The sequence below is a fragment of the Triturus cristatus genome, chromosome 9 (genome assembly GCF_964204655.1).
Source record: "Triturus cristatus chromosome 9, aTriCri1.1, whole genome shotgun sequence".
In the NCBI taxonomy this organism is placed as follows: domain Eukaryota; kingdom Metazoa; phylum Chordata; class Amphibia; order Caudata; family Salamandridae; genus Triturus; species Triturus cristatus.
In genome coordinates, this window is record NC_140592.1 from 560,388,029 (window position 1) to 560,413,340 (window position 25,312).

At 43.7% G+C, this 25,312-nt stretch overlaps 1 protein-coding gene across 1 annotated transcript in view; it reads left to right on the forward strand.

Annotated features, from left to right (window-relative positions):
* VASP (vasodilator stimulated phosphoprotein) overlaps positions 1-16,355 on the forward strand; it is a 1,088,669-nt gene extending 1,072,314 nt beyond the window's left edge. The window contains exon 13 of the mRNA XM_085625566.1: positions 11,245-16,355. Coding sequence (XP_085481692.1) covers positions 11,245-11,282 — 38 coding nt within the window. The 3' untranslated portion in view covers positions 11,283-16,355. The remainder of the gene's footprint in view (positions 1-11,244) is intronic.
* Positions 16,356-25,312: the final 8,957 nt, after the last annotated feature.

Genomic DNA, 25,312 nt, shown 5'->3' on the forward strand with positions numbered 1-25,312 from the left:
CAGTGCTCCTCTGGTGATCACAATGGTGATGGCAGTGGTTGCACACCTTCGGAGGTTGGGGGTATTAGTCTTCGCCTGCCTTGACTACAGGCAGTTGAAAGTGGGTTTGCCCCAAACTGTAGTCATCTCCATATGACGTCAAACCTCCTAACACTGTTAGCAATCGCCATCTGACCCCTTCATGGATGCTCCGGTTCATCTGAGCCATTCTGGATATGGTACAGTTTTGTACCTTACTCCCGGAGTGGAGAGTTCCGGATATTCAGACTACGATTCAGATGTTTTAGCTTCTGTCCTGGATCTCAATACGTATAACTGAGGGTCCTGGGATTGCTGGTCTCCGGTCTCCTGCATCCTGCTGGTGAAAAGCCAGACTATGCAGGCTTTGGAATGGGACTTAAAGTCCCAGGAGGCACAGCACCAGGGGAATCTCTTTGATTCTTTTCAGATTAAGTATAAGACTGCAAAAGATCAGCAGTTATGGCTGCTGGACTGTGATTGGATCAGTAGCAAACCCCTCTCCTTACCCCACCATGATTTGACAGTGGTGACAAGTGTGTTGCCTCTGGGTTGGGGATGCCATCTGGGAGAGGTGGAGATCAGAAGCCTCTGGTCTCCGGCAGAAGATCCCCTCCACATTTTTTTATTGGAGTTGAGGGCGATTTGCTTGACATTGAAGGCCTTCCTGCCCACCATCAGAGGAAGGCTGGTGGAGGTGCTCATGGGCAACACCATCGCCATGTGGTACTGCAAAAATCAGAGTGGGGTGGGGTCTTGGGTCCTGTGCCAGGCAGCCCTATGCCTCTGAATGTGGCTGGACCGCTAAGGAATTTCTCTGGTGTTGAGCCGCCAGATGGGACCGCTATACACCTGGGCAAACAAACCTAGCCGCCGTCATCTAGGGACCATGAATTACAGATAGATCCGGAAGTGGCGCAAGGTATTTTCCATTCGTGAGAAGAACCATGCCTCAATATTTTTACCGCTGCGGAGAACACGCAACGTGAACACTTTTGCACATTCGAGTTTCCAAGGAGACTCTCACAGAGAGGCATACTGCCTAGAGTAGAGCTCGAACTCTTGTATGACTTTCTCCCACTGCCTCTTATGCATCAAGTTCTGAAGATCAGGAATGATCAGGCCCAAGTCATCCTGGTGGGACCAGATTAGGCCAGGAGTGTGTGGTACCCGGGACTCCAGGGCATGAATATTTGTCGTCTGATTGGGCTGCTGCTTCCAGAGGCTCTTCTTTCACTGTAGCAGGCCAGGTTGCCTCACCTTGACCTGCACAAACTCCATCTCCATGTGTGGAGATTTAGTGGCAGCAGTTGACTGCACATATTTTGTCATCTTGGTAGTGAGGCATCTCTCTAAGAATGCTTAATTTGTCATATTGGTCCACTGTAAGCCACATTGTCTGAAGTTTTGTTGTTTGCTTTATTCCTGGCCCAGTAAGGACTTGCTTTGAGCACAGTTAAAGGCTGTTTGTGGGCTCTTTTGACTGTTTTTTGTTAGTTGCTGTATCAGGATTCCCTATTTAAATCACCTGTTGTGATGAGATTTTTTTAAATATTTACATGTTTGCCAAAGCCCTTTGTTATGCCAGTGTGGGACTTGAATTTGTAGTTCTCACCTTTCTATTGTGCACCACTATAGAGCCACTGCACAGTTGTCAATTAAGGTTTATGATGTTGAAAACTGTCTTTCTCACATGTGAGCGAGCAGCAGGTTTTTTCTGTCAACCCACCTTAACAACATTCTTCTTGGATAAGTTGGTGTTGGGGACCTGAACTTCATGTCGGGTAGGCCATCACTCGTTCACCATTTTATTTTACACATCATCCCTCTAAGGAGCAAGACTCATCTTCATCACGTTATTAGCATATTTATGTCAAAGAAAACATTAAAAACTATTGGAAACTTTTCAGTTATGTAAAATACATCAAGTAGAACACGTTAAAACGGTCCCAATTAAGTAGGGTTATAGTTGATTGCTAGCCATCTTAGGGGATCTCTATGCCCTTCTTATAATAGGACATGCTACCATAGTATACCTAGACACAGGTTTATCCATAGTTGGAAGATACAATCTGGTGGAAAGTGCCAATGCTTCTGTGCAAGATGTAATTGGGAATTGCCACCTACTGTACAATCATGCTTTCAGAAGTGATGCAGCAGTTGGAGAATTTGGTAATATATGTTTTGATGAGTAAAATACCGTAGGCGAAATTTTAGATATAAAGTGAGGCGTGTGCAAGGGCTAATGTTGTTATGGTATTGCTTCATGCCCAGGGTGTGCAGGTAATTACAAGATAACACAGAAGAGCCTTCCTTCCTTTACCATGGCAGAAATAGTACTATTAATGTTGGCTGGCTCTGACCATAGGTACCTGCGACCAAGATTTCGGAGACAGCTTCTTAAGTAGCTTGCCCACAGGTTAGTGGTGGATTTTCCCTACGGGGGACACTTCAAGCACTGCTCTCAGAAAGGACTGTCCGTGGCTGTTGCGGTATAAGCGAAGCCAGTACAGTACCCGACCAAGAGCAAAGAGCTTGGTGATAGGAACCATAGCCCTTTCCAGGTACAGAGGGAGAAGTGGTGTGCCATGGCTCAGGTGTAATAGTGATTGCAGAAATGCATTTTCCAGTATTTGGAGTTGCTTACTGTTGTGGTACCCCCATAGTTCTGCAACGTAGCTTGCTACTGCAACTGCTTTCTGCTTCTATACTTGGAGCATGACGCTCAGTGAGCAGCAGCTCATTTTGTTCTTGAGCCTCAGAATTTTGTTGGCGGACCGTTGTATGTCAAGACACTTGTTGAGCTTGACTATTTCAAGTATCTTGCCAGTGATTCTTCGGGATTTTGTTAGCAGGGGAGATAGTCCCAGTGGCATGTCTTTTGTATATTAATGACAAGGTCCTTTTGGCTATAATAGATTTCAAAGCTGCCCAGCCTCCTATGCAGCATACTTTTTGTGCAGGATAGTATTTCTACGTCATTCGCTAACAGGAGAATAGCAGCAGGGCAAGGACACATTACTGGCGTACCCCTGAGCAGATGTCAAAATAAGGAGTGCATTCTCCTCTGCTTCCATAGCGAATGCAGGCACACATGTCCTTGTGCAGTGGGTTGATGGCTTGCAGTAGGCTTTTCCAACTCCTCTTTTCTTGAGCGTTTCCCATAGATTGATTCTATTAACCAGGTCAAAGACCGATTGGAGATCGATATGGGATAAATAGAGCTGGTGCTTGAACATCTTTGTATATTTAACACATAAAGTAAATAGTTTTGTGGCTTGATCAATGGTACTAATGCCCTTGCAGAACTCTGCCTGGGAGTCTGAGGACTGTGTTCTTATCTGCCAGGCATGCAGTCTATTCCAAAGGACACTCTCATAGATATTCCCTGTACTATCCAGGAGCGATATTGGTCTGTAGTTACATGGTAACAGCCTGCTTACTTTTTTTTGTGGAAAAGGACTATGATGACAGAGTGCCAGAAGCGTGTAACATTGTTTGATCTCAGGACCACGCTGAATATCTTAAGACAAAGCTATAGAACAGGCCTTGTAGTCTGAACGAAACATGTTGACTGGTACACAGTTTGGACTAGGAGCTTTGTTGGCTTTCTTGTCCAGAATTGCTCTTCCTATGTCTGGGTGCAGAACGGTAACTTGCTCCATTGGCAGGGGAGTACTGCAATTGAGCAGTATTGTTGTACAATCGCCACTGACATATATGGTCTTGTAATAGTCTACCCAGGATTGTGCTCTGATGTAGTTTTCCTGGGACCCTAAACATTCCCTAAATAGTTTGGCAATTTTCCTCCATAAGGATTTGCTGTCCTTTTCTTCTGCTGCCTTGATCAAATTTTGCCACACTTCGCATTGGTAGGTCAGTTTCTTACACCTGAGTAATGCTTTGTATTCTCTCCATGTAGCCTTAAAAATGAGCTCTTCTCCTTGGGAGTGGTGCCGCTTACTGTAGCCCATTTGAGCTTGTTCTTTGCTCCTCTGCTCTCGTTGTCATATCAACATTTGTCTGGTTTCCTGGCTATTGCTCCTTGGTATCCATGGTGCAGACAAGTGGCATGTGAGCTCCTTTAAAAGTTTGTTATAATTTGTTAGTATTGACTTTTGCTTGTCACTATCTGTGGTGCAGGTCAAGGGGTGTTCCAGGCAAGCCCTTGATGGAATCTCATGGTACAAGTGGTTCTCTCTGTTCCATTTTACTGCTTGTCTGTTATTTGGGGTGATACTGACGACAAAGCATTTGATCGTTCTCTGCTCGATCAGGACAGCGCACTTGAAGCATAGAGGGTCGTGGTTAATCTCTGGTCATTGGGTTACTTTCATGTCCAGCACCTAATTCCAGCTATCTTTTGGAAAGAGAATGTAGCCGATCAGGCTAAATCCTATACTGGTGCGAAATGTGGGCACTACAGGGCTATCTGAGACCGTACAGTGTTTTAAGAAGGTTAGCTATGATTTGGTGTGATAGTCTCTGAATAACCTCCCTTTATTGCACCTACTGAGGGTAAGGAAGTTGCCCAGTTCTGGGGATGGGATGCCCCAAATGTTCTCCTTCCTACTTTTCTCTGTGTCTCATAGATCTTCCAGTGGATAGGTGTTAAAATCTCCACAGATAAGGAGGTAATACTTGCCTTTGTTAAGGGCCTTGTTCTTTGTGCCGAGAACAATTGTTTTTAGGGCTACAAGTTGATCCTCATACTTGTTGCATTTGTTAGGATTGAGGACGTACAGTTTAGTACAATGATTCCTCTACTCTTTGGCCAATCTGATGTGCAACCTGTACAGTGGAGGTGAGGTTCATGATAGTTTTGTTGCTGTGCAGTCTACTTTTGTTGAGATCCAGGTGGTTAGGCCCCCCCAATAGCTCTCCCTCTACTTAGTTTACTGCCCCCAATGGCAAACAACGTAAAATCCGGGGTTTTTTGTTGGACCCTTTGGATGTTTGCTGCCCACGTCTCCTGAAAGCGGCATATCTCCTTTGTACTCACAAATTCTATCCAGTTAATGTCCTCCAGTTTTGGTGGTAGTCCAGTTATGTTCCATGAAATTTTAATTCTCCTTACCCTACGTTGGGTACTATAGCACTCAATGGGTTTACGGACGCAGCCAGGAGACGGAGCTTTCTCTCAGTTAAAAGCGTATAGACGAAGTTGTTCCAGTTCTTTGCCAGAGTTTTGCAGGGCTGCTATGAGCAGTTTGTATCCATTGCCAATTGGCTTCCACTATTCTGGGAGCAGGCCTGGTGTCTATCCTGTGTAATGGTGGCTGGCCTAATGGCAGTTGATCTCCACTTGGTCACTGTTGGGTGTTTTGTGTTGCTTAGCATGCCTGGCAGGAGTTTATAGTTGCCTTTAGGCCTTCTTGGAGGATCCTTTGGTTCTTGCGTCTCTTGCAGCCCACTGGACAACGCAAGTGATTCTTTTTGATGGTGTCTGCTGGCCTTGCTCTTCTCCTTTGAGGGAGCATGCCCAGTCCCATCACGTGTATATTGTCGCTAATCAACTTTGGGATGACTGGTGTGTTGAACTCTTCTATGCTGTATGTGCCTTCTCTCATTGCCTCAATGTTTATGGGTTCCGACTGCTCAGATTTACTAGTTTTATATCCTGTGATGATATTGTGGAAAGTACAGGGATAGCCTGGAACATCTTAAGTAGACGCATGCGGTTCAATGGAGCTGGACGGTCCGGGTCTGGGATAAAATAGCTGAAGGTGAATTGTGTTGCTGCGTCGGCAGTGTCTCTAACAATGGGAGCAAAAGAAACTTGGAGTGATAGCTCAGGCACTCCCGATGGTTGTACGTTGGGTGAGAGAAAGGCTCTTGCACAAGAATTTAATAGCGCTGGGCTCAGAGGAGATGCGTTTCTGAGTTCCCTCACTGTAGGGCCTAGGGTCCCTTTGTCCTTCACAGTTGGGGCAGATGTAACTTGCACAGCAATGCTACTTGTGCTTGTGCCTGGTGAAGGGCAGCTGTTTTCGCTGCTTATTTTCTCCTTTAGTGCATGCCTTTGGGCGATTTTTATTTTCTTAACTTTCCTTTTCCTCTTTGGTGCCAACTTCTGGAGCAAGGTGTTCTCCACATCCTCTTTCGCCACCATTAGGGGCTTGATGGTTTATACAGGCAGTTTCCTAAATATTGGTAATAGTTGCTTTTTCTCGCGGTCTTCTGCTCGTTCTGTGAAAAGAACATTTAAATTGTAGCTCTGGTTATGATTCTTAGTTGAGGTCCCTTCCTCTTCATTTTAGGTCTACCCTGCAATCTGGTCCCTTTTTTGCAGTTTCTTTGGCTCACCACTACTGGGCTGTGCACTGGCTTATTAGTTGCTGCTTTGCATGTTGCTAGGTCAGGTGTCTGGCTCACGGGACTAGTCTTCTTCACGGCTTCCAGTGGCAATTCGATCTCTACTTGAGAGTTTGCTTTGCCTTTGGTGTCCGTACAGCTTGTGATGGCACTTCTTAGTTGGGTGGGCTTCGGTGCTTTGTCCGATTGTGTTTGTGGTTTCAATGTCCTCTACTACAGGATTCAGGGCTAAAATGCCCCTTACTCTTTTGGCATCTGTCATTAGATTTGGACCCTGCCTCCCAGACCTCCTGCTGATGCTCCATCATCCCCTCTGTTTCAAGGGTTTCTTCAAGCATTGGCAGAGCAGGGGCAGGGGTATTTGATCCGTTAGGTCTAGGTAGGTTGGCCAGCCTGGTGCTTTCACTAATGCATGTTTGAGTTAATAGTTCAAGCTTGTGCCACTTCATGGCCATGGCTTCCAATATAAGCATGAGGAGATCGGTGCTGTGGTTGTTGTCATTGACAATGTTCTTGAGTAGTGCTAGTACTAAATTCAGGACCCGTCCCAAGGAGAGCAGGGCACTGGGGAGTATGAGGCCTTGATCTGGCTGTTGAGGAGGCTTTGTGTTATAAGGTTCTCTACAAAGGCGGTGCCTGGCCCAAGGGCTAAGGTAATATGAAACTAATGTCCAGCATTTCATAGATGGACAAATTTAAGGATTGAGATTTGCCCATCCTTGCTTGTAGATTTATTCCTGGTTGGTTGATATTTTGGTCAATATATGGATAGGGATGTCTGGCACTGTGTAATTTTTGCAGATTAGTTTTGGCTGGCTACTAGCGAGGAGTCAAAGTAGCATTCACATTTGTTTTTGCTTCTGCATCTCTCTTTGCAAGTACCTCTTCTGCAGATAAAAGGTTCGATAACATAGGGCTTGCTACTCTTCTAGATGGATTAGTGTACGTTTTAGGCACTTAGGCCTTCATTTGATCTATAACTTTATCACTGGAAATGGAACTGCTTTGTCTAACAGAGGCCTGCGCCAAGGACCTATAAATAGGACTGGGCATTGGCGTGGTTCTTGCCTCTTCTGAATGCCCAGGGGAGCTAGAAGGGGTGGGGCGGGAAGCTCATAGGGTTGACATAGATGGATCCCGGCTTGATTTATGGTGGAGTGGGGACTTCCAAACTCTGCCTCTTCTGATGAGGATGTAATAGAACTGTCCTATTTGGGTCCACTACTTGATCCCCCTAGGTTGGTGTTGAAGATTGGGGTAGGGCAGTACTTAGTCTTCATCATTTGAGGGTTCTGAATCCTCCTGCAGTTTTCATTGCTGCCCTCGTGAGCTGCAGTAATCTCTTTCCCATGGTCCTTTTTCTTGTTGCATTATGGCTACAGCTATTTTGTGTTCCTTGGAAGGTCAGGTGAAAGTATGTGATTAATCTCTTGGGGTTCCTTTGCATGGCATTGGATTTTGAGTTTCTTGCTGTACTACGAACTTGGCTGTCTGAGCATACACTGGAACAGCTGGGGTGACATGGCCATGTGGAATGGTGGAAGTTTATTGCTTGGCGATGTGGGGTTTGCAGTGAGGGAAGAGGTCTGTCCCTTCAACAGCTGACTGTTCCGAAGCTGGTACTTGTACTGCCCATTTGTGTTTGGCCTGTTAGAGTTCTTCGATCTCACTGGTATCAGCTTGTTATACAAGCGAAAAGATCTTAGGGGATTAGAGTACGCTCCCGGGCTTTTGTAATGGTCTTATCTTGGCCAGATTTGGTGATGGTTAAGTGCAATCAGCTCAAACAGAAGATCCAAACACAATCAAATTCAAGGGCAGTCAGATAGTGATGGGATCAGATGTAACGGCATATTAGCAGCGACCTCCACCAAGCTCCAAACTGTAATGGGCCGCCAGCCGAACAGGTAGGGTATGTTCGCTGCACAAGTACCCCTCCACCGGTTGTACCTCGAAGTAGGTAAATTAGTGTGTGAGCAAGCGGCTGGATGAGGTGCGTCTGCAGGCTTGATTCACACTGAAGTCTAAGTGTGGTGTGCAAGGTAAGAGCGGGCTGCTGGTACAGTTACTGGATAACTAGGGCTGCAAAGCCCTTTGGAGTTCTCTGCTACTTCCTCGAGCCTCATATAAGAACCAAACAAGCCCTCGGATGACCAGGGTGGGAAGCGGTAGCTCTTCGTGGCCCCCTCGCAGCTCTGCAGGGACCCTGAAGCACCCAGGACCTCCACTACTCATCTCCTTGGGTTGCCTCAGCTCCTTGGATTACCTCAAGTTGCCTCAGGTGGTTTGGTTCCACAGCTACTCACAACCCCTACTCCTCACGAGCCCACCCTCAAGGCTCGGAGGCCCCCCTCCTTTTTGATCAACCCTGCAATGTGGGAGCAGTCAATTAATGGCAGCAGGCCATCCAGTGATAAGGGGGCCGGAGTCAGGTCAGGCTAAAGCCCACCTTGCTCATTTATACAGGGTGCTGGAAGGTGCCAAAGTCAACCAGGGTTAGCACTCAGCCGTCGGCCAGGGAATGCCAGTCTCTGCCACCATGGGGGGAGGAGGATGAGAAGGTGAGCTATGGCAGGGTCATAAACAGGAATAAGCAATGGCGGAGGGGCCGGCCTCTGCCAGTATTGGTCGCATTTGTCACTGCGGGGGCCAGCAGTTGAGCACAAATGCCCCCCCATCTGATGGGGGTTGGGGGCCTCATTCTGCAGGGAGTCTGCAGGGAGAAGGAGTGAGGCTTACTGAGCCGCGCTGTACCGAGGATCAGCAGGGAGAAACTACACCGCCCCTCATAGTTGCCATGCTGCCATATTTATAGTGATCGCACCAAAGAACATCGGATGGATGGTCTGCTTTTCGTTGGGTTCTCTGGGTGAAGAAGGACAAGGCAGTGCAAAAACAGACCACTTCCATTGGATTGTTCTCTATATTAGGATCTGGTAAGTACTGGCTAAAAAGCAGTCTCCAGAAGGCTTACAGGCTCATTCTACCAAAGCGCTGTCATGGTAGTGCCTGTCTGGGGTATTTGCTAGGCTGGTACATGGATTTCAGTACACACGTTCACAGTGCGCTACTATCTCGAAGTCTGCCGCCGAGAGGGGCATTTTGTCTGCTCTGTCCTGCAGGACATTCTGTTCTGAGCCAATTCACAGACACACCACCTAAGGTAAGTTATCTGCCACAGGTGAGGAATCTGCGGTTAGAGGTATCCATAGGAAGAACAAGTTCTTGATAATGATCTTTCTGGTGGATACTCTAACTGCAGATTCCTCACAGGCCATCCCACCTCCCCATTCTGTGAACTCGATTCTTTTTCCATCTAATAAGTTCCCAGTTTAGAGATCTGACATTGGCCATGCCGTACCAGTCTGCCAAACAGGCTCTGTTTTCTGAGAGCACGGACAGGCTAAGAAAGCCACTGATGTCAGAGTGCATGGGTGTTGCTAATATACGGCTCTGCTGGTCACTTCCAGAGCAGAACAATGCCGGCGTGAAGCCGCACAAAGGCCACCTATTGGCACTCAGAAGTACTGCTTTGAAGTTTTCCAGATCCAGGCTGACACCTGTGGAATATTCACAAGGTGAGTAATCTGTGGTTAGCTAGAGTATTCAACAGAAAGAGTGTTACCGAAGGTAGGTCACTGTTCATCTTAGCTCCTTTGCTAGACTTGATAATTAGCTGACTGATGTGGAACCCAGCCCCAGTACGCCTGAATCCACACCCTTGGAGTGGCAGCCAATCAAACCAATGGCAGCAAACGTGTCCACACACAGTGTAACTCACAATACAGGATCCTGCAACATCACCAGTAACCATGCTGTCAATCGTTGTGCAAGCATGCCTGGGAAAGAAGAATGCCAAGGATAGACAGACCAATTTGAGTTCAGGGCTGCTGGAGCTGGGGTATGAGGAAGTGTGTGGAAAAATTAAGCAGCCAAAAAACTGAGGAGTGCAAGAGTGGTTTGCAACTTAAGCACAGTCATGCCCAGTAATTATTAGCCATTATTGGCATGTTGTGGCTATCTTTGGCATTAAAGTATCCATCAATTGCATAACAGTGGCCATGTTTGTTATATTTTGGAAATACTTGACATCATGGTGAGAACTCAGGGCCTGTAATGGTGCATAGGCATGCGACACAGAATATGTCCATACAAGGCAATTATATATGTGATAAGGTGATGAAAATGACAAGATGAAATCTAAAGCCCAAATAAGGTTGCTAAAAAAGAAAACTTTGATGCAAGAATAATATTTGTTTCAAAATATTACAAATGTATTTTTGGGTGACTGTAAGCATGTTTACTAAAGCTGTTTGAGAGCAAATTGTGATGAGCTGATATTTGGAGATTAAATACATTTTGGAAATGCAGCCATTTTAACTGGTAGTTTAATGATAATTCATGCTGTAATAGGTCAAAGTATTGCTGATGTTATTACCTTGATGCTGTGGGCATGGTTGAAATTGGGTGTTATCATTAATTTATTTAATTTTGAGAAACTGTATGTTAAATTACTGCTCGCAACCCAATCTGATGCATTGAGGTGGTCCTTGCTGATAATCTTGAATGGATTGAACATTAACATAATCCTGTGTTATGTGGTAATTTTTGTAAAACTAATACTATTTGTTGGTAGCTCAGGATACTTTTCATTGGGGTTAAGTAGTTTTAATGGAAAATGTCAAAGACTCCTTATGTTCTAAGATATTCAGAAATAGGGTTAAATGTTTCGTCCTGCATGTTTTTACTGTCACTTTGCTCTATTCGATTACCCGTCTTGGATCTTTAATGCTGTGCTCTGTCTGGATGCCTACCCGCCTAAGTGTAATAAAATATAAGCTTCCTTCTGACTTTTTTGTCTTTTACATTTGGTGTGTCTCAAATTAACATTTTGCTTTCCCCTGTCAACAGCCTTTATCCAGGAGCTCAGGAAAAGGGGTTCTCCGTAAGAGTCACTGGAGTCCTCTCACCACCCGCGTTTCCAGAGACTTCCCTCTACGCCATGGAGCCTCATTCTCTGGAAATTTGAAGACAATTAAAAAAAATGTTCTATTACGGTTTCAATAATGCAAACGCAGAATAGAAATTGCTATGAAATTTCAAGGTTGTGGGGCAAGGGGAATAGACCAATGGTGAACCATTATGGTTAGAAGCTCCAAAATTAAGAAAAGAGAAACTAGTGGCTGAAAGAACATGCAAAGTAACAAGAGAGGCAAGAATCTTACAGTTGTCTTGTAAATTTTCTGCCACATGCAAAAAGTGTGTCCTCTTTCCATACTCCTCCCCATGATGCCAGAAAGGCAGTTTGGATGCATGAATTAGATTTGGGGAGGGTTGGACACCGGCCGAGTGCCAAAGATTCAGAGATTATAAATACAAACATATTGAGCTGTGGCTAGTTTTACTGTTGCCCTATATATAAAAGTTCAGTCCCAGTGATTACTGCTTAGATCGTGTTTGTACTATAATTACACAGAAAGCACCAAATATAATTTCCATTTGCAATTTACACACGAAATCTCAGCATAACACACTCTTGAAGAACCATTTTTCATAAATGAGCAAACGTATTGGTTGTTGGAAAGGTCTCACCTTTCCTTTATTTAAATTGCATTTTTATCAACGTTCTCTATAAAATGAGCAAAGTCAAGAAAATGACGGTGTGGTTGTTCAGAGGAGTCATCCCGTGTGACCTAACTTTTCACCGAAGAAGGTTAACATGTTTGTCTCTTTGTGTAAATATTGCCACAACCCACTGCCATTCTCTCCAGTAATCCCTCCCCTCTGTACAGATTATGTCATGGCGCTGTGTTTTGGTTCTGAGCCTACAGGAATAGCTACACAGAAAACTAAGCAATGAGGTAGTCTCACAGTCATTTACTCTGTCTTTGCAGAATGAAGGTTTCTGGAGGAACACTCCCTCCTTTCTTCCCTGCCCCATCTTCGCGTTGCAATTGAAAATAGCTTTACAAATGTGTGATTGCATGGAATTCGGGTTTGGCATTGATGTCAGTAGACCGCTGCTCAGCTCTGTCGAGTTCAAGTCTGTATTTTGAACTTTAGAAACATGGCATGTGTAGTGGTCTTTACCTGAATTAAGGATTTCCCTTTGAGTCCCAACGCTCCTAGGAAGACCAAAACAAGGGTAAATGGGATAACGTCTCAGAATGACTGGTCTTAGTTAGCTGACAATTTGGGGAAGAATGCTATGATCCCACTTTGTCCAGGGATTCCAGGGCACAGTATCGTTTTCTTTGCGGCTCTTTCACAGAACACCGAAGTGCAATACTTACATTCTACTTCGTAATTAAAAGAGCTACACAATCTTGAGGGGGATACTTTCTAAATGAGATCCTGATAAGCAACACGGAACATCTCATCACTTTTCCCCTTTATAACAATATGTGTTTTTTGCTATGGTCTCACATGACTTTATTTGTACAATAGCTGATTCCACTGTTGTACCTATGCATATGTTTTTAAAACGGAGTAACGTGAACTGGTTGAATGCCCTTACACGATGGCCTGTCTCTCGATTAATCATATTCCAAGCATGGTATAGACTGGCTTCTAGTAGCCAGACTGCAGCATTTGTGATTCGCTTCTCTTAAGGGCAGTCAGCTGAATTTGTCCTGCTTTGAGGTATTTAGAGACTACAGTTTTCCTACCTGTGGTGTTAAACCTGTGTAGACAGCTGTTAGATGTATTCTGCAGTGCAATAATCTGGGATGTGGTGCCTCAATACATTGGTTTTTCCTACCTCTTAACGGATAGCTGTCATATGAATTGTGCTGTCTTCGGTAAAGTGTTTCTCGTGCCTCTACCCTGAGTAGTGGACATCTACCATGTACCTTGGTAGTGAGATGACCACCTTCTCAAACTCTTCCTTGTCTCTCTTCGATTTTCAGCTTTTTTTAAACTGAAACAATTGTGCAATCCTTTGTTTTTCTGTCCAGAATCAGCACTGCTGACTGGTGCTCTTCACCCCCTCACACCATCCGTCTGGCACACTCACGTTTTAATAATAATGTATTTGTGGGACCTTTCTTTGCATGACTCACTGGCTGTTCTTTAACCTGTCACAGTGGATTCTTATGTTGGACAGTCCCATCATATTCAGGGATCAGAAACAGCAATTTGTGATTTGCACCGTGGCCATGGGCGTAACATTTATAGCACCAAATAATCAGTATCTTCTATCCCTTTTGATTTACTGACCGCTACCCTATTGCTTTCTTTAAGTCATGTAGAGATGGCTGTGTTGCTCCTGTATAGCAAGGTTTCAAGTACACTGTAAATTCTGTGTCATAACAGTGTGTTTTTTTAGCTTACTATCTACCATGAATGATGCATATGCAAACAAAATATATGGAGATGTTCACCATAGCTGTTACAGTGCACAGGCGGAAATCTACATTGTTAGCTTTACCTGTACAGTTTTTTTAAGGATTCATGTATTGTCCACCTTTCCGAATTCAGAGCTAAATGTTGTTCTGGCATAGATAAAAACACAGCAGTTATAAACCATCTGAAGGCGTATAGCTTATGATAAGGGGTAAACTGTGTTTGGTGATGCTCAAATCTGGAAAGTTCATGCCAGTTTATTCCACAGAAAATATAATCTAGCCAGGCCATTGTTTTCTCCATCGGTGCGCCCCATCCACTCTAATTTAAGAACACATTCATGGGGTACAGTCCCAGGTTTATGAACCGGGACATAGACACCCCGAAATAGGGGGTTATTGTTTTCTTTCACTACTGTTCACTAGTGCTTTCATAGATAATGTTCACCTGCCAAGTAATTGTAGTGTTATATTGCACAAGGAGTTCTTTGACTCCAGAGAAGAAGGATGAACAGTTGACCGAGATCAAAGTATACTTTGATTGTTGGAAAGAAATCGACATAATATGTGGTGTTATAATTTTCTTTAAAATCTGTTTGTAAATTCTTACTTGCTGTGTGCACATTTAGCCATGTTCTTCATTGCAGCTGAACGGTCTAGTGCGTTTGAATTGGTTTATCTTCAAAGTCAATGTTTTCGATTTGAGAAATTATCATGATTTTTTTATATTGAGACCGTAGCCATTGGTCACAGTTCGATCTCTTTTGATATTAGCCACTTTACTGCCTCACGTTTTTAAAGAATATATATATATATATAGCTTTTTTATGGGTTTTGGGGAATTTGACTTCCTAAGTTCTTTTAATCTGTAGCAGGGCGTTTTCCGTTCTGCCTGCCTCCTTACTCAACCTATTTTCTGTAAATTAAGTTTTAATTAGGGAGAAGCTTGACCATCCCAGAGAGGAAAAGTTTGAAGTTAAAAACTAACAGCAATTCTTCACCCTTTGATGTGGCTGTGACTGAGCAGGACTTTTTGGTGTGGCTGTAAATCAGTAGCGGGCAGGTGATTGCAGACTTTAAAATGCTTGGCCCTTCAAAACACAAGATTAAAGAACCGAGCCACTCTGTTACGTACCATAGTAATTTCCTAGCAAATGTGGAGCAACGCTTTACACCCTTTGAAAGTTTGACTTAACATATTGGTCTTTATGCTGTAAAAGTTTATATAAAGGACATTCTTTGCAGGCAGGTCCAGTTTCTGTCAGTAGCACTGCATTCGGCAGCAGCGTTAATATATAATAACCTTTGTTTTTTGTATTTGTGTAAAGATGTATAGTTGCCTCTGTTATACTCTTAAAACATTCCTTAGTCAGTTTAGTATAGTATTTGCTTAAATGATATGCTTCAGTATGAAATAAACGGTATAGAAGTTTTCACTCCACCACTTATGTTCTTCAGGAAATCTAAACCGAATACTGCCATAGTTGATTTGCAAATAATTGTTTCTAAGTTTGATAGGAAATTTCCGTGTGTGTTTGTTGGGTGGGCTGGAGGCCTCCACTTGTTTTCTATTTAGCCTCAAACGTTTCTGGAAGACCCGAGGTCCAGTTCTGCTTTGCCAGCAGCTGATTGCCCAATGATATTTTTTTCCTTCCAACATATGTTGGCACAGTAAATTTATAAAAACGTTTTGAGATAAAACATTCTGCTACAGTTTATCCCTACTCTTGTTTGCTGCTTTTAAGGATTTAGCTCTGGATAGGTTCCTACAAGTAGCAGCACACTTGTGTACATGTTTTAAAGTAAGAGTGAACGAGACTCTTAGCTTGCCTTTCAAACTATTCACTCAACGTATGCCTACTTTCTACATCTTTGTGATGTAATGCAATGGAAGAGAAGACCAGACTTTTTTTTGGTCTGATTTCTTTTCTTGCCATTCCAGACATAGTATGCTCATGTGGTAAACACCACGAGAATGAATTTGGAGTGCGTCCCAACTCGACATTTTCACACTTGTAAAACAATATAGCTGTATGGCCCTTTGTAAAAGGGTTTTTATTGTTAAAAGCGTGATGAATTTTCACTTTCCCATCAAGGTGACATATGCACTTCTCCAAGAAGTATTCGTGACTTAACACTGATATGTGCTTGAATATTTGGAGCCCATTTGCAGAGGGTGCCTAGCAGTTTGCGATGCATGCAGTTGTAGAATTCTGCTCTCCTCAGCCTTGGATAAGTACGAGGGCTCCAAGACTGGACTCTGTCTAGATCTGCTTGACCAAGTAAGTTTAAAGTCACTGTCATGAGACTGTGGCCACACCAACTCCGAGAGAAGCTGGAAAGTACCCTGGATGCACCTTACTACTAACTTATGTCGGGAGCAGAGGAGTTTTAAGAACTTGCTATGTGCTGCTAAGTAGGGTAGGAGAGGTTGTTGGGGAGAAGATAATTTAGACAAAGGGTGAGAATTTGTAATAGTGAATAAGTGCTTTAACTGTACCTTTTCTTTTTAAATACACTGTGGTCTTAAGTCCCTGAGATTTTCATTACTGAAACGGCATGGGTGAAATTAAGACTTCTAGAACTACTCTTCCCTGTGAGAATCCGACGTACACTCAAGCTGCTCAGTGTGCGACATATTTCTTCCATAAAAATAAATGAACTTCAATCTTTTCTAAATACAGTGTCTTGTGGTTTTTTAAACATGTCCTTCCTTGAACTTGTGCATGCGCACTTCGGCTGAAGTCCTTCTCTGATGCCTACTTCAGCCTCAAGAGCCAGACATAGGCAAAGTGAGTTGCCCTACGGCAGTGGTGTTGTGAACCCTCCTTTCACAGCTTAAGCGAGGGTGGTGTTGGCACATTATTATTTATGATCATATTCTGTCTGCAGAACTCTTAAAAGCAAAGCAATTGAAAAACATAACCTGGATCAGGACTAAATACCCAATCATAGTAAACGAGGCCTAAAAGGTAAAACGATGAGGGTGCAGAGACGTACCTTGGTGCGACAAGTGAAGTGGTACTGGTCCTCAGATGCCTGAGGGGCCCACTGAACCATGATTATTGCTGTATTTTATCATTGAAATAGAAGCTGGGGGCCCATTTCCTTCTTTGCACTTGGGCCCACAATACACTGGCTACCTTACTAAGTGTGTGAGTAAGAGAGAGAGACTTGGAAGGAAGAGTGAAGCGAAGGACATGAAAAGAAGAAAGAAACTGTGACAAGAAGAAAGGGCCAAAAGTATGAAATGACGGATTCAAATGTGAAAGGACTGATTGTAAAACAAAACTTGCATGGGTGGGTGAAATCAAGAATGGCTGCAATAATGAAAGGCTTGTTGAATGGAAATCTGTGACTGCGTAAATTATAAATTTACGGTATAACTATAACTGAAGAATTTCTAATGCTGGTGCATTTTAAGTTAGGTTTGTATAGAAATCATAACGTTTTCCTAACTATAAAAAACTTTTTTTTAATTATATTTCAATGTTTAAAAAAAAAAAATGTTTTTGAAATCGTAGAGTTTACGGTCATTGAGTGTAGTGTCATTCAGTGGAGTGTGGTAAAGTTGAGTGGAGGAGAGTGTTGTAAAGTTTACTGTACACAGAGTGGAATGTGGTACAATGGAGTGGTGTACAGTGGAAAAGCATAGAGAGTTGTCTTTTTGAGTGGAGGGGCATTGAGTGCAGTGGGGTGAAGCACAGTGTAGTGGCATACAATACAATAGTGTGGAGTGGCATAGAGTGGAGTACAGTGAAATACCACATATTTGAGTGGCAGAGTAGAGTAACATATGGTGAAATGCGGTACAGTGGAGTTGCATACAGTGAAACAGTTTAGAGTGGATTGGCGTACAGTGCAGTGGCATGAAGTGAGGTACAGTTGAATTGTGTACACTGGAGTGGAGTGGAGTGACCTAGTCGTGTGGCATAGAGTGGAGTGAGGTAAAGTGTAGTAGTGTAGCGTGGAATACCATAGAGTGGGGTGGGGTAGACTGTAGTGATGTACAGTATAATAGCATACTGTGGAGTGGCGTACAGTGGAAGAGTGGAGTGGTGTAAAGTGGAAGAACGTTGAGTGTTACTGGCATACAGTGTAGTCATGTCGAGTGGAGTGGCATAGCGTGCACTACAGTGGCATAGAATGGAGTTTCATACAGTGGGGTAGAGTGGAGTGGATTGGTGTACAGTTGAGTGGCATAGATTGAAGGGATGTACAGTGTAACAGCATGTACAATGGAGTGGTGTACAGTGTAGTATTAGCCTTGAGTGGCGGAGAGTGGAATAGCATAGAGTGAAGTATTGTGCACTGGAGTGTCGTGCAGTGGAATATTATAGAGTGTATTGGCGTATAGTGTAGAAGCACACAGGGGACTAGCGTAGACTATAGTGTCGTACAGCTGAGCAGCATACAGTGGAGTGGTGTAGAGTTTAATAACGTTGTGTTACTGGCGTACATTGTAGTGACACAGAGTGGAGTGGCATATAGTGGAATAGCATAGAATGTAGTCCAGTATATTGGATTTGTGTGGAGTGGAGAATGGGGTGATGTACAGTGTAATAGCATACAGTGTATTGTCGAAGATTCAAGTTACAGCACAGTGACGTACAGAGGAATATCTTACAGTCCAGTGGTGTACAATAGACTGGCAAAGAGTGGAATAGCGCGTAGTGTCGTAGATTGGAGTTGCGTACAGTGGAATAGCATAAAATTGAGTAGTGTAGAGTGGAAGGCCATACACTGTATTGGCGTACACAGGAGTGTCATAAAATGGAGTGGCTTAGAGTGGAGTGGTGTACAATGAAGGTTGGTAATTGAAGCAGATGTAGCGTGAAATTTTTAACAGATATAGATTTAATGTGGCAGGAAAATAGATTATTTTGTGTAAATGGCCATTTTTGGTAATATGTGTGAATAGCGTTAGTGTTAAAGCTATAATTTTGAAAATAGTTATATATTGTGCCACTGTAAAAGTTTGCGGTATACCGTAGTACATGCGCATAACAAGGCAGTGTGTAATGGACTAATGGCTCTGCTTTCCAAAGGTAAAAGGCAGCCAGTGCCGTTTTCAGGACATTTTGTCTGTTTAATGCGTTTCACTGTCTGGGTTAGGATCTTAGATTTAAGTAAGTAGTAGATTTTATTGTTGTTCCCTACCTATTACCACTTTATTATGGTGAATAGGTCGAGATATGTATTTATAATTGTCTATATATTTTGACAGCAGTTTAGGAAACTACACCTTTAAATAAAGAAATTTATGTAGCGCAGTAATTTTTAAGTATTACTGCAGTACTGTGTAGACTTTTTCCTGAAGATTTAAATATTTTAAAACGGGGAGAATACACTGCAGTACTATCATTTTGTAAAATATAGGGTGCTACAGTGTATTTTTAATTTTGTAAAATTGTATTTTTGTTCACCTGGTACTCCAGAGGCAGTACTGCAGTACTCTGTCTATATAAAAAATATATATATATAGAAACGTATCAATATTTTGCCCAACCTATTACCACTTCAATAAAGTGGTAAAATGTAGGGGAAAAATATTAAACCTAAAAGCAAAATCAAAGGCAATACGCAGAACACAGGCAAAGTGTACCTAAAAACAACATGGCTCATTTAACTTTTGTAAAGGGGGTCATAAACTAATCACATCATTCATTCATTCATTCATTTTGGGGTCTTGTAGAGTACATGGCTAACCAGACACTGGCATACCCAGCGCTGACAGGAGACCTGAGGTATGACAAACTAAATCAAGAGAGCGGGTACGTTTACAGTTGCTTCCTAAATCTGAACAGATTATTTTGAGATTTTAGGCATAGCTGAAGGGAGTTCTTGTGCAACTTGTCATCGCTAGTACCATAGAATTTGCAAAAATACTGCAAAATATTTCATTATGTTAAAATAACTTAGACCTTAACAAACACCTATATCCCAAAAGCAGTTTTCCCTGGTGAGCAGTAGCTTTACTACAGTGATCTAATGAGCAAAAAGAGTGCTAACCTTCAGAATTTATGGCAAATGTGTGACATATCTGAATACCTTCATGATGGAATCAAAGTAAAAAAACTGAAAGCATTTCCTACTGAGGAGACTGCAGTACATGAGGAAATTAGGAAACTTCATAACAAATAAATCTCCCAAGATGGTCACCGGAAACAAAAGAGCCCAAATGTAGCCCAAAATCACCCAGATGTAGCCCAAATATAGCCCAATCACAGAAGTGTGCAAAACACTTATTATTTTGTGTTTTTGCAGTGTTATATAGTGCAGACTTGTCAGGTATTGGAGTGCTTTACATGAGCATTGGTTACATCACACAAGAACAAATTCATTTTGGTTGTACACATGGGGAGACTAAGTGATTTGACCAGAATCACAGAATGTCGAGCTGAAGCAGAAACTCCAACCTGGTTCCCCAGTTGCAAAGTCTGCAGTTCTGGAAGTAACACCACATCCTCTCCCCTAAGTGCAACATTTAATCAAGTGGTCAACTGGATAAAAAAACATAAAGGTAACAAATAATTTAAAAGTGCTTTCCCGCTATTTGAAAACTCAGAAAATATGTCCTTATTTTAGTCTTTTAGAGCACTAACCATAATTTTGATGCCAATAAGACCCTCTCATATATGTAATTTCTAAAGGAAATGCTCTAGGTATTACAGTTTTGATTACATCAAGATGACGTCAGGCGTTCCACACTTTTGTAATAAATATAGAATGTTAGCAATCTAGTTGTTCATTAGGATACTGTTGAGAGGCAGAGGCCAGGGACACGGACTCTGAAAATTGAAGGCAGGTAGGAGGGTGCAAAGGCAACAATTTAACCACACTGAGCAGGCAGGAAGGGCCGTGGCAGCACAACAGACTATGGAGGGCAGTGGAAAGGGGGGCAGGGGCAACAAACCAACAATACAGGACTTGCAAGAGAGGCTGTGGCAATGTAATAGACCATTGTGGACAGAAGGAAGAGGCAATGGTAGTACAACCATACATGCCAACAGACCCGATGCAGCCAGGAAACGTCCAATGTTTTTAAGCTCAAATGGGCTTTATTTTATCTGTCTCCTGTCTACAATCTCCTCTTTTTCAATGTATCTCAAAGGGGAAAATCAATACCCCAGTTTTTTTTCAAAATCTCCCTCTTACCAAGTTCAAAATGTTCGCAAGTATGGTACATTGGATCATGGAAGGAAATGGGGTAGGGACATGGACTTGGATAACAGAAGACAGGAGGGACATGGAGAGGTGCACCAAACTGACCCTGCAGGGCAGGCATCAGGGTTTGCAGCAGCACAATACACCACACAGGGAATGCGGGACGGGAGTGCAGCACAACAATCCATAGAAAGCAAGAGGGAGGGGACAGGACCATGCACATGGACAACAGAGAACAGATGGGCAAGAGGCAATGGTAGCTAGCTGACCATAATGGACAGACAGGAGAGAAAGCTGCAGCATAACAGACCATAAAGGGCAGGAGGGACGGATCAGGGGCATTACAATGGAACAGACAAGCCAGGAGGGAGGGAGTAGGGGTCTGCACATGTAAACAGAGGGCTGGGGGCAAGGGGGCAGGGCAGGAGCAGCAAGATAGCCATGGAGGTCAGGCAGGATGGGCACTAGAAGCAAGACACACCATGAAGAGCAACAGTGAGACTGTGATGGCATACACACAGACCATGGAGGGAAGGTGGGAGGGGTTCAGGGGCAGCTAACTGACCACACAGGGAAGGTGGGAGGGGCCATGGCAGCACAGAAGACCATGCATGGCAAGTGGGAGGGTTAGTGGCAGCACAATGGCTATGATGGGCAAGAAGGAGGGTGCAGGGGCATGCACAAAGGACGATGGAGGATAGAAGGGAGGGTCAGGACCTGTGCACAGACAAGAAAGTTCAGGGGAAGGGGCCTCACAACAGACCGCACGGGGCAGGCAGGAGGAGCAGTTGCAGCACAACAGACCAGGGAGGGCAGAAGGGTGTGGCAATACAATGGACCATGTAGGACAGGAGGAAGAGGATAGGGGCATGGCATGTGGACAGGCAGGGTGGAGGTGGCAGGGACAGGTTACAGTCATTTGACAATGCTAGGCAGGTGGGAGGGGAGTGGCAGCTCAACAGAACACTCAGAGTAGATAGGAGTGGCAGGTCCATGGAACAGGGGGAAGGAGAATAGGGGCAGCAAGCTAAGCATAAAGTTTAAGCAGGAGGTCAATGATGGTGCATAGAATTGGGCAATGGAGGGCAGGAGGAGTGGACTGGTACATCATACTAAATTGAGGGCAGTGGCAGCACATCAGACCATGCATGGCAGGAGGGGGGAGGCTAGTCCATGGATTCACACAACAGAGGATAGGGAGGAGGGGGATGGGGCAGCAAGCTAACTGTTCAGAGAAGGCGAGTATTAGGAACTTTATTGTTTTTAAAACGTGTGTCTGTGCAAACTACTTAAAATATGAACAAGTATGCAGCATAATCTCACTTTTATTCAGGAAGAAGAGGACGTTTGTGACTGTGACTCCGGGCTCACTTGGCAGAAACACCCCCTGACCCTCCACCCCCTATCGCAAAATGTAATGCCCGTGAAAAGGGTAGGTGAACACAGTGTTATATAGAACATAGTCCTGAGAGCACGATTGAAAATGAAAACTAGATATAATGTATGGTATAAACTATGCACCAAAAAGTGTGATATAAGATGAACCGGGCGTGAAATATAATATGCAATACATTGTGCGCAATGACAGATTCATTGGAGAGCGCGAGATAGCACAGGCACTAGCGCGTGCTATGCGATATGCGCCTTGGAGTGTAATATGCACAGGGCAGTGTTGTGTAACCTAACTAGTCTCTAAAGTTGTAATATAAAATATGTGCTGGGGAGTGTAACGTTGCATATGCACTGTGACAAAGATATGGATCCCAGATTGTAATATGTATGGCATAGCACTGTGCGTTATAACATAGGCATCGAGGAAGGCACGTTAGATGGGGCAATATAACCCGTGCGAAGACAAGTGTGGCATGACATATTCACGGGGTGGTGTTACAGTGCACATGGGCTAGAGAGTGTCATAGCATATGCACTAGCTAGTGGAATACAACACAGAGGTGTGTGGCACTCGGCAGGCAATGGTGGGTGTAACACAGCATTGGGCTCTGTCAGGAGCACGCTGTGACTCTCAAGTGATGTTCGTCCCCTTTCCAGAGAGTAAAATAAAAAGTATTACACATCCGGCAGTGGATGTGTGTTTTATTAACCGTGAGGGGGGTTTCTTGCATAGTTTTGGTCGAATTTTTGTGGAATCCCCTTTGAATGGCTTGGTGTGCATGTGTATTAAATGTGCCCGTCAATAGCTACCCATGTTTGTATAAATAAACGACAAGGGTGTCTACCAGGATTAGGCACGGTAGAGCATCAGACATGTCAGAGCTTCACTAGTGGTGTAAATACATTCCACGTGGATTCATTGCATGCATAGTCGCCTTTTAATGAATATCACGCAAATCGTCATGGTGATAGGTACGTACGGTTTGTCCAGCATGTCCTAGGTGTGTCTATAAATATATATTTTTTAAAAATAATAAAAAACAGTGGCCGGCCCTGGGGATTGGGGTCAAAAAAATATAATTAGGAGACTGGCCCTGGGGGATGGGGTCATCAGGGCCAATAAATTAGAATAAGAAGGGGAACCACACAGCCCCCCTTCTTAAAAAACTAAAATAAATAAAAGACTGGCATCGTGCCGGAGGCCATGCCCCCTCCGTGCAGCACTCTGCAAACGCGCCCCCAACAGGCATCTCCAGTATGCGCCAGGGAGCTGCGCTGCAGCCAGGTGTTCTGAGGCCAAGCCCCTTTTTACACCTCTCTGCAACGCAGCTCTGTGGCGCTTACTGGAGGTACCTAGTGGTCTAGGTTGACCCTAGGGACCCTTAGGATTCAGGGGGACTTAATCTCTCAACTTAGAACAGCCACAGGGCGCGTTTACACAGTGGTGAAGGGAGGGGACGGGGCCTGAGGTGACGTGTGCAAACACGCACTATGGCACGTTTTAAATTGGGGATATAATTTCCCTTCAATACTGAGGGCCCCTGGGGGCTAACTACCCACCAAGTGCTTCCAGTAAGCGCCACTGAGCTGCATTGCAGAGAGGTGGTCCAGGCCGTGCCACTTTTTACACCTCTCTGCAACGCAGCTCTGTGGCACTTACTGGAGGTACCTAGTGGGCTAGTTGGACCCTAGGGACCCTCAGGATTCAAATGAACTTAATCTCCCAACTAAAAATGGACACTGGGCGTGTTTACACAGTGGTGAAGGGAGGGGACGGGGCCTGAGTTAACGTGTGCAAAAACGCCCTGTGGCCTGTTTTAAGAGGTAGTTTTAATCCCCATGCCCTATTATACACTAGGGGCTTACAGAGGAGGTCATGCTAATCACAGGGGGACCCCAACGCATAATGTTCCCTAGTGTATGTAGGTGTTTTCACTGTATTCTAAGTGTCTTTTAACATAGCACTGGCTCTAGGACTGGTTAGTCAGACTCAGTTACCACCAGTATCCGTCTGAAAAAGTTGAGGGTACAGGATGATTTTGCAACAAGGCTTCTTTCTGCTCTTCTTTTTGTTCTTTCTGCACGTTATCCTTCTTCCTGCACTTATCTTCGTATTTGAGGACTTCTGTTGCTTCTTTCTGCACTTCTTTTGTTTCTTTCTGTGCATTTTTTCTTCTTTCTTCACATGTCCTATCTCTGTAGGCATAGTTAGAAATTAGCATTTAAAAAACCTTTGAAATTCACTGAAAAAACCATAGGTTTCAGGCACGTTATAGTTAGGAATTAGCATTTAAAAAACCTCAGAAATTCACTGAAAAAACCATAGGTTTCAGGGGTGTTATAGTTAGCTGGACTTTTCACTTGTACAAAACCATTGAAATTCCCCCGTTATAGTTAGTTCAGCTAACTATAACTCGCGCGCCCGCAATGCACTGCTGATGACGTCACATATTACATCACTCATGACATGGTCAGTGACATCACTCATGACATCACTGATGACATCTCAAATGACATCACTGATGACATCACTGATGACATCATCCTTGTGATAGAGTGGCAGACCTCCTCTCACCCTAATATAACCTTTGATACACACATTCAAAAATAGAGACTAAAATTTTCAAAACAATGGACATACCAATACCAGTTACAACAACCTCTTCAGTAATTCTAAGATCCACATACACATCCACTCATTCACCAACAATCCTATACAGTCACTCATACATGTACTCACTCATCATATGTACTCATACACCTATACATCCTGTTACACAATGCCACTCATCCATAGAGTTACTCACACACATAGTCACTCATGCTAATAAAGAATCAAACATACATTTACTTGCATATACAGTTATACACACACCACCATACTTACTTCTACGGAAACTTACACATACTTAGTCTTTTAAACAATCACTTATAGAAACACATACTTATTCATACAGGAACTCTTTCAATCTCTCACTCTCACATATACTCACATATATACACCAATAGTCACATATACTAGTTTAAAACATATGTAGTTACTCATAAAGACACTATTGAGACAGTCATTCACTCAC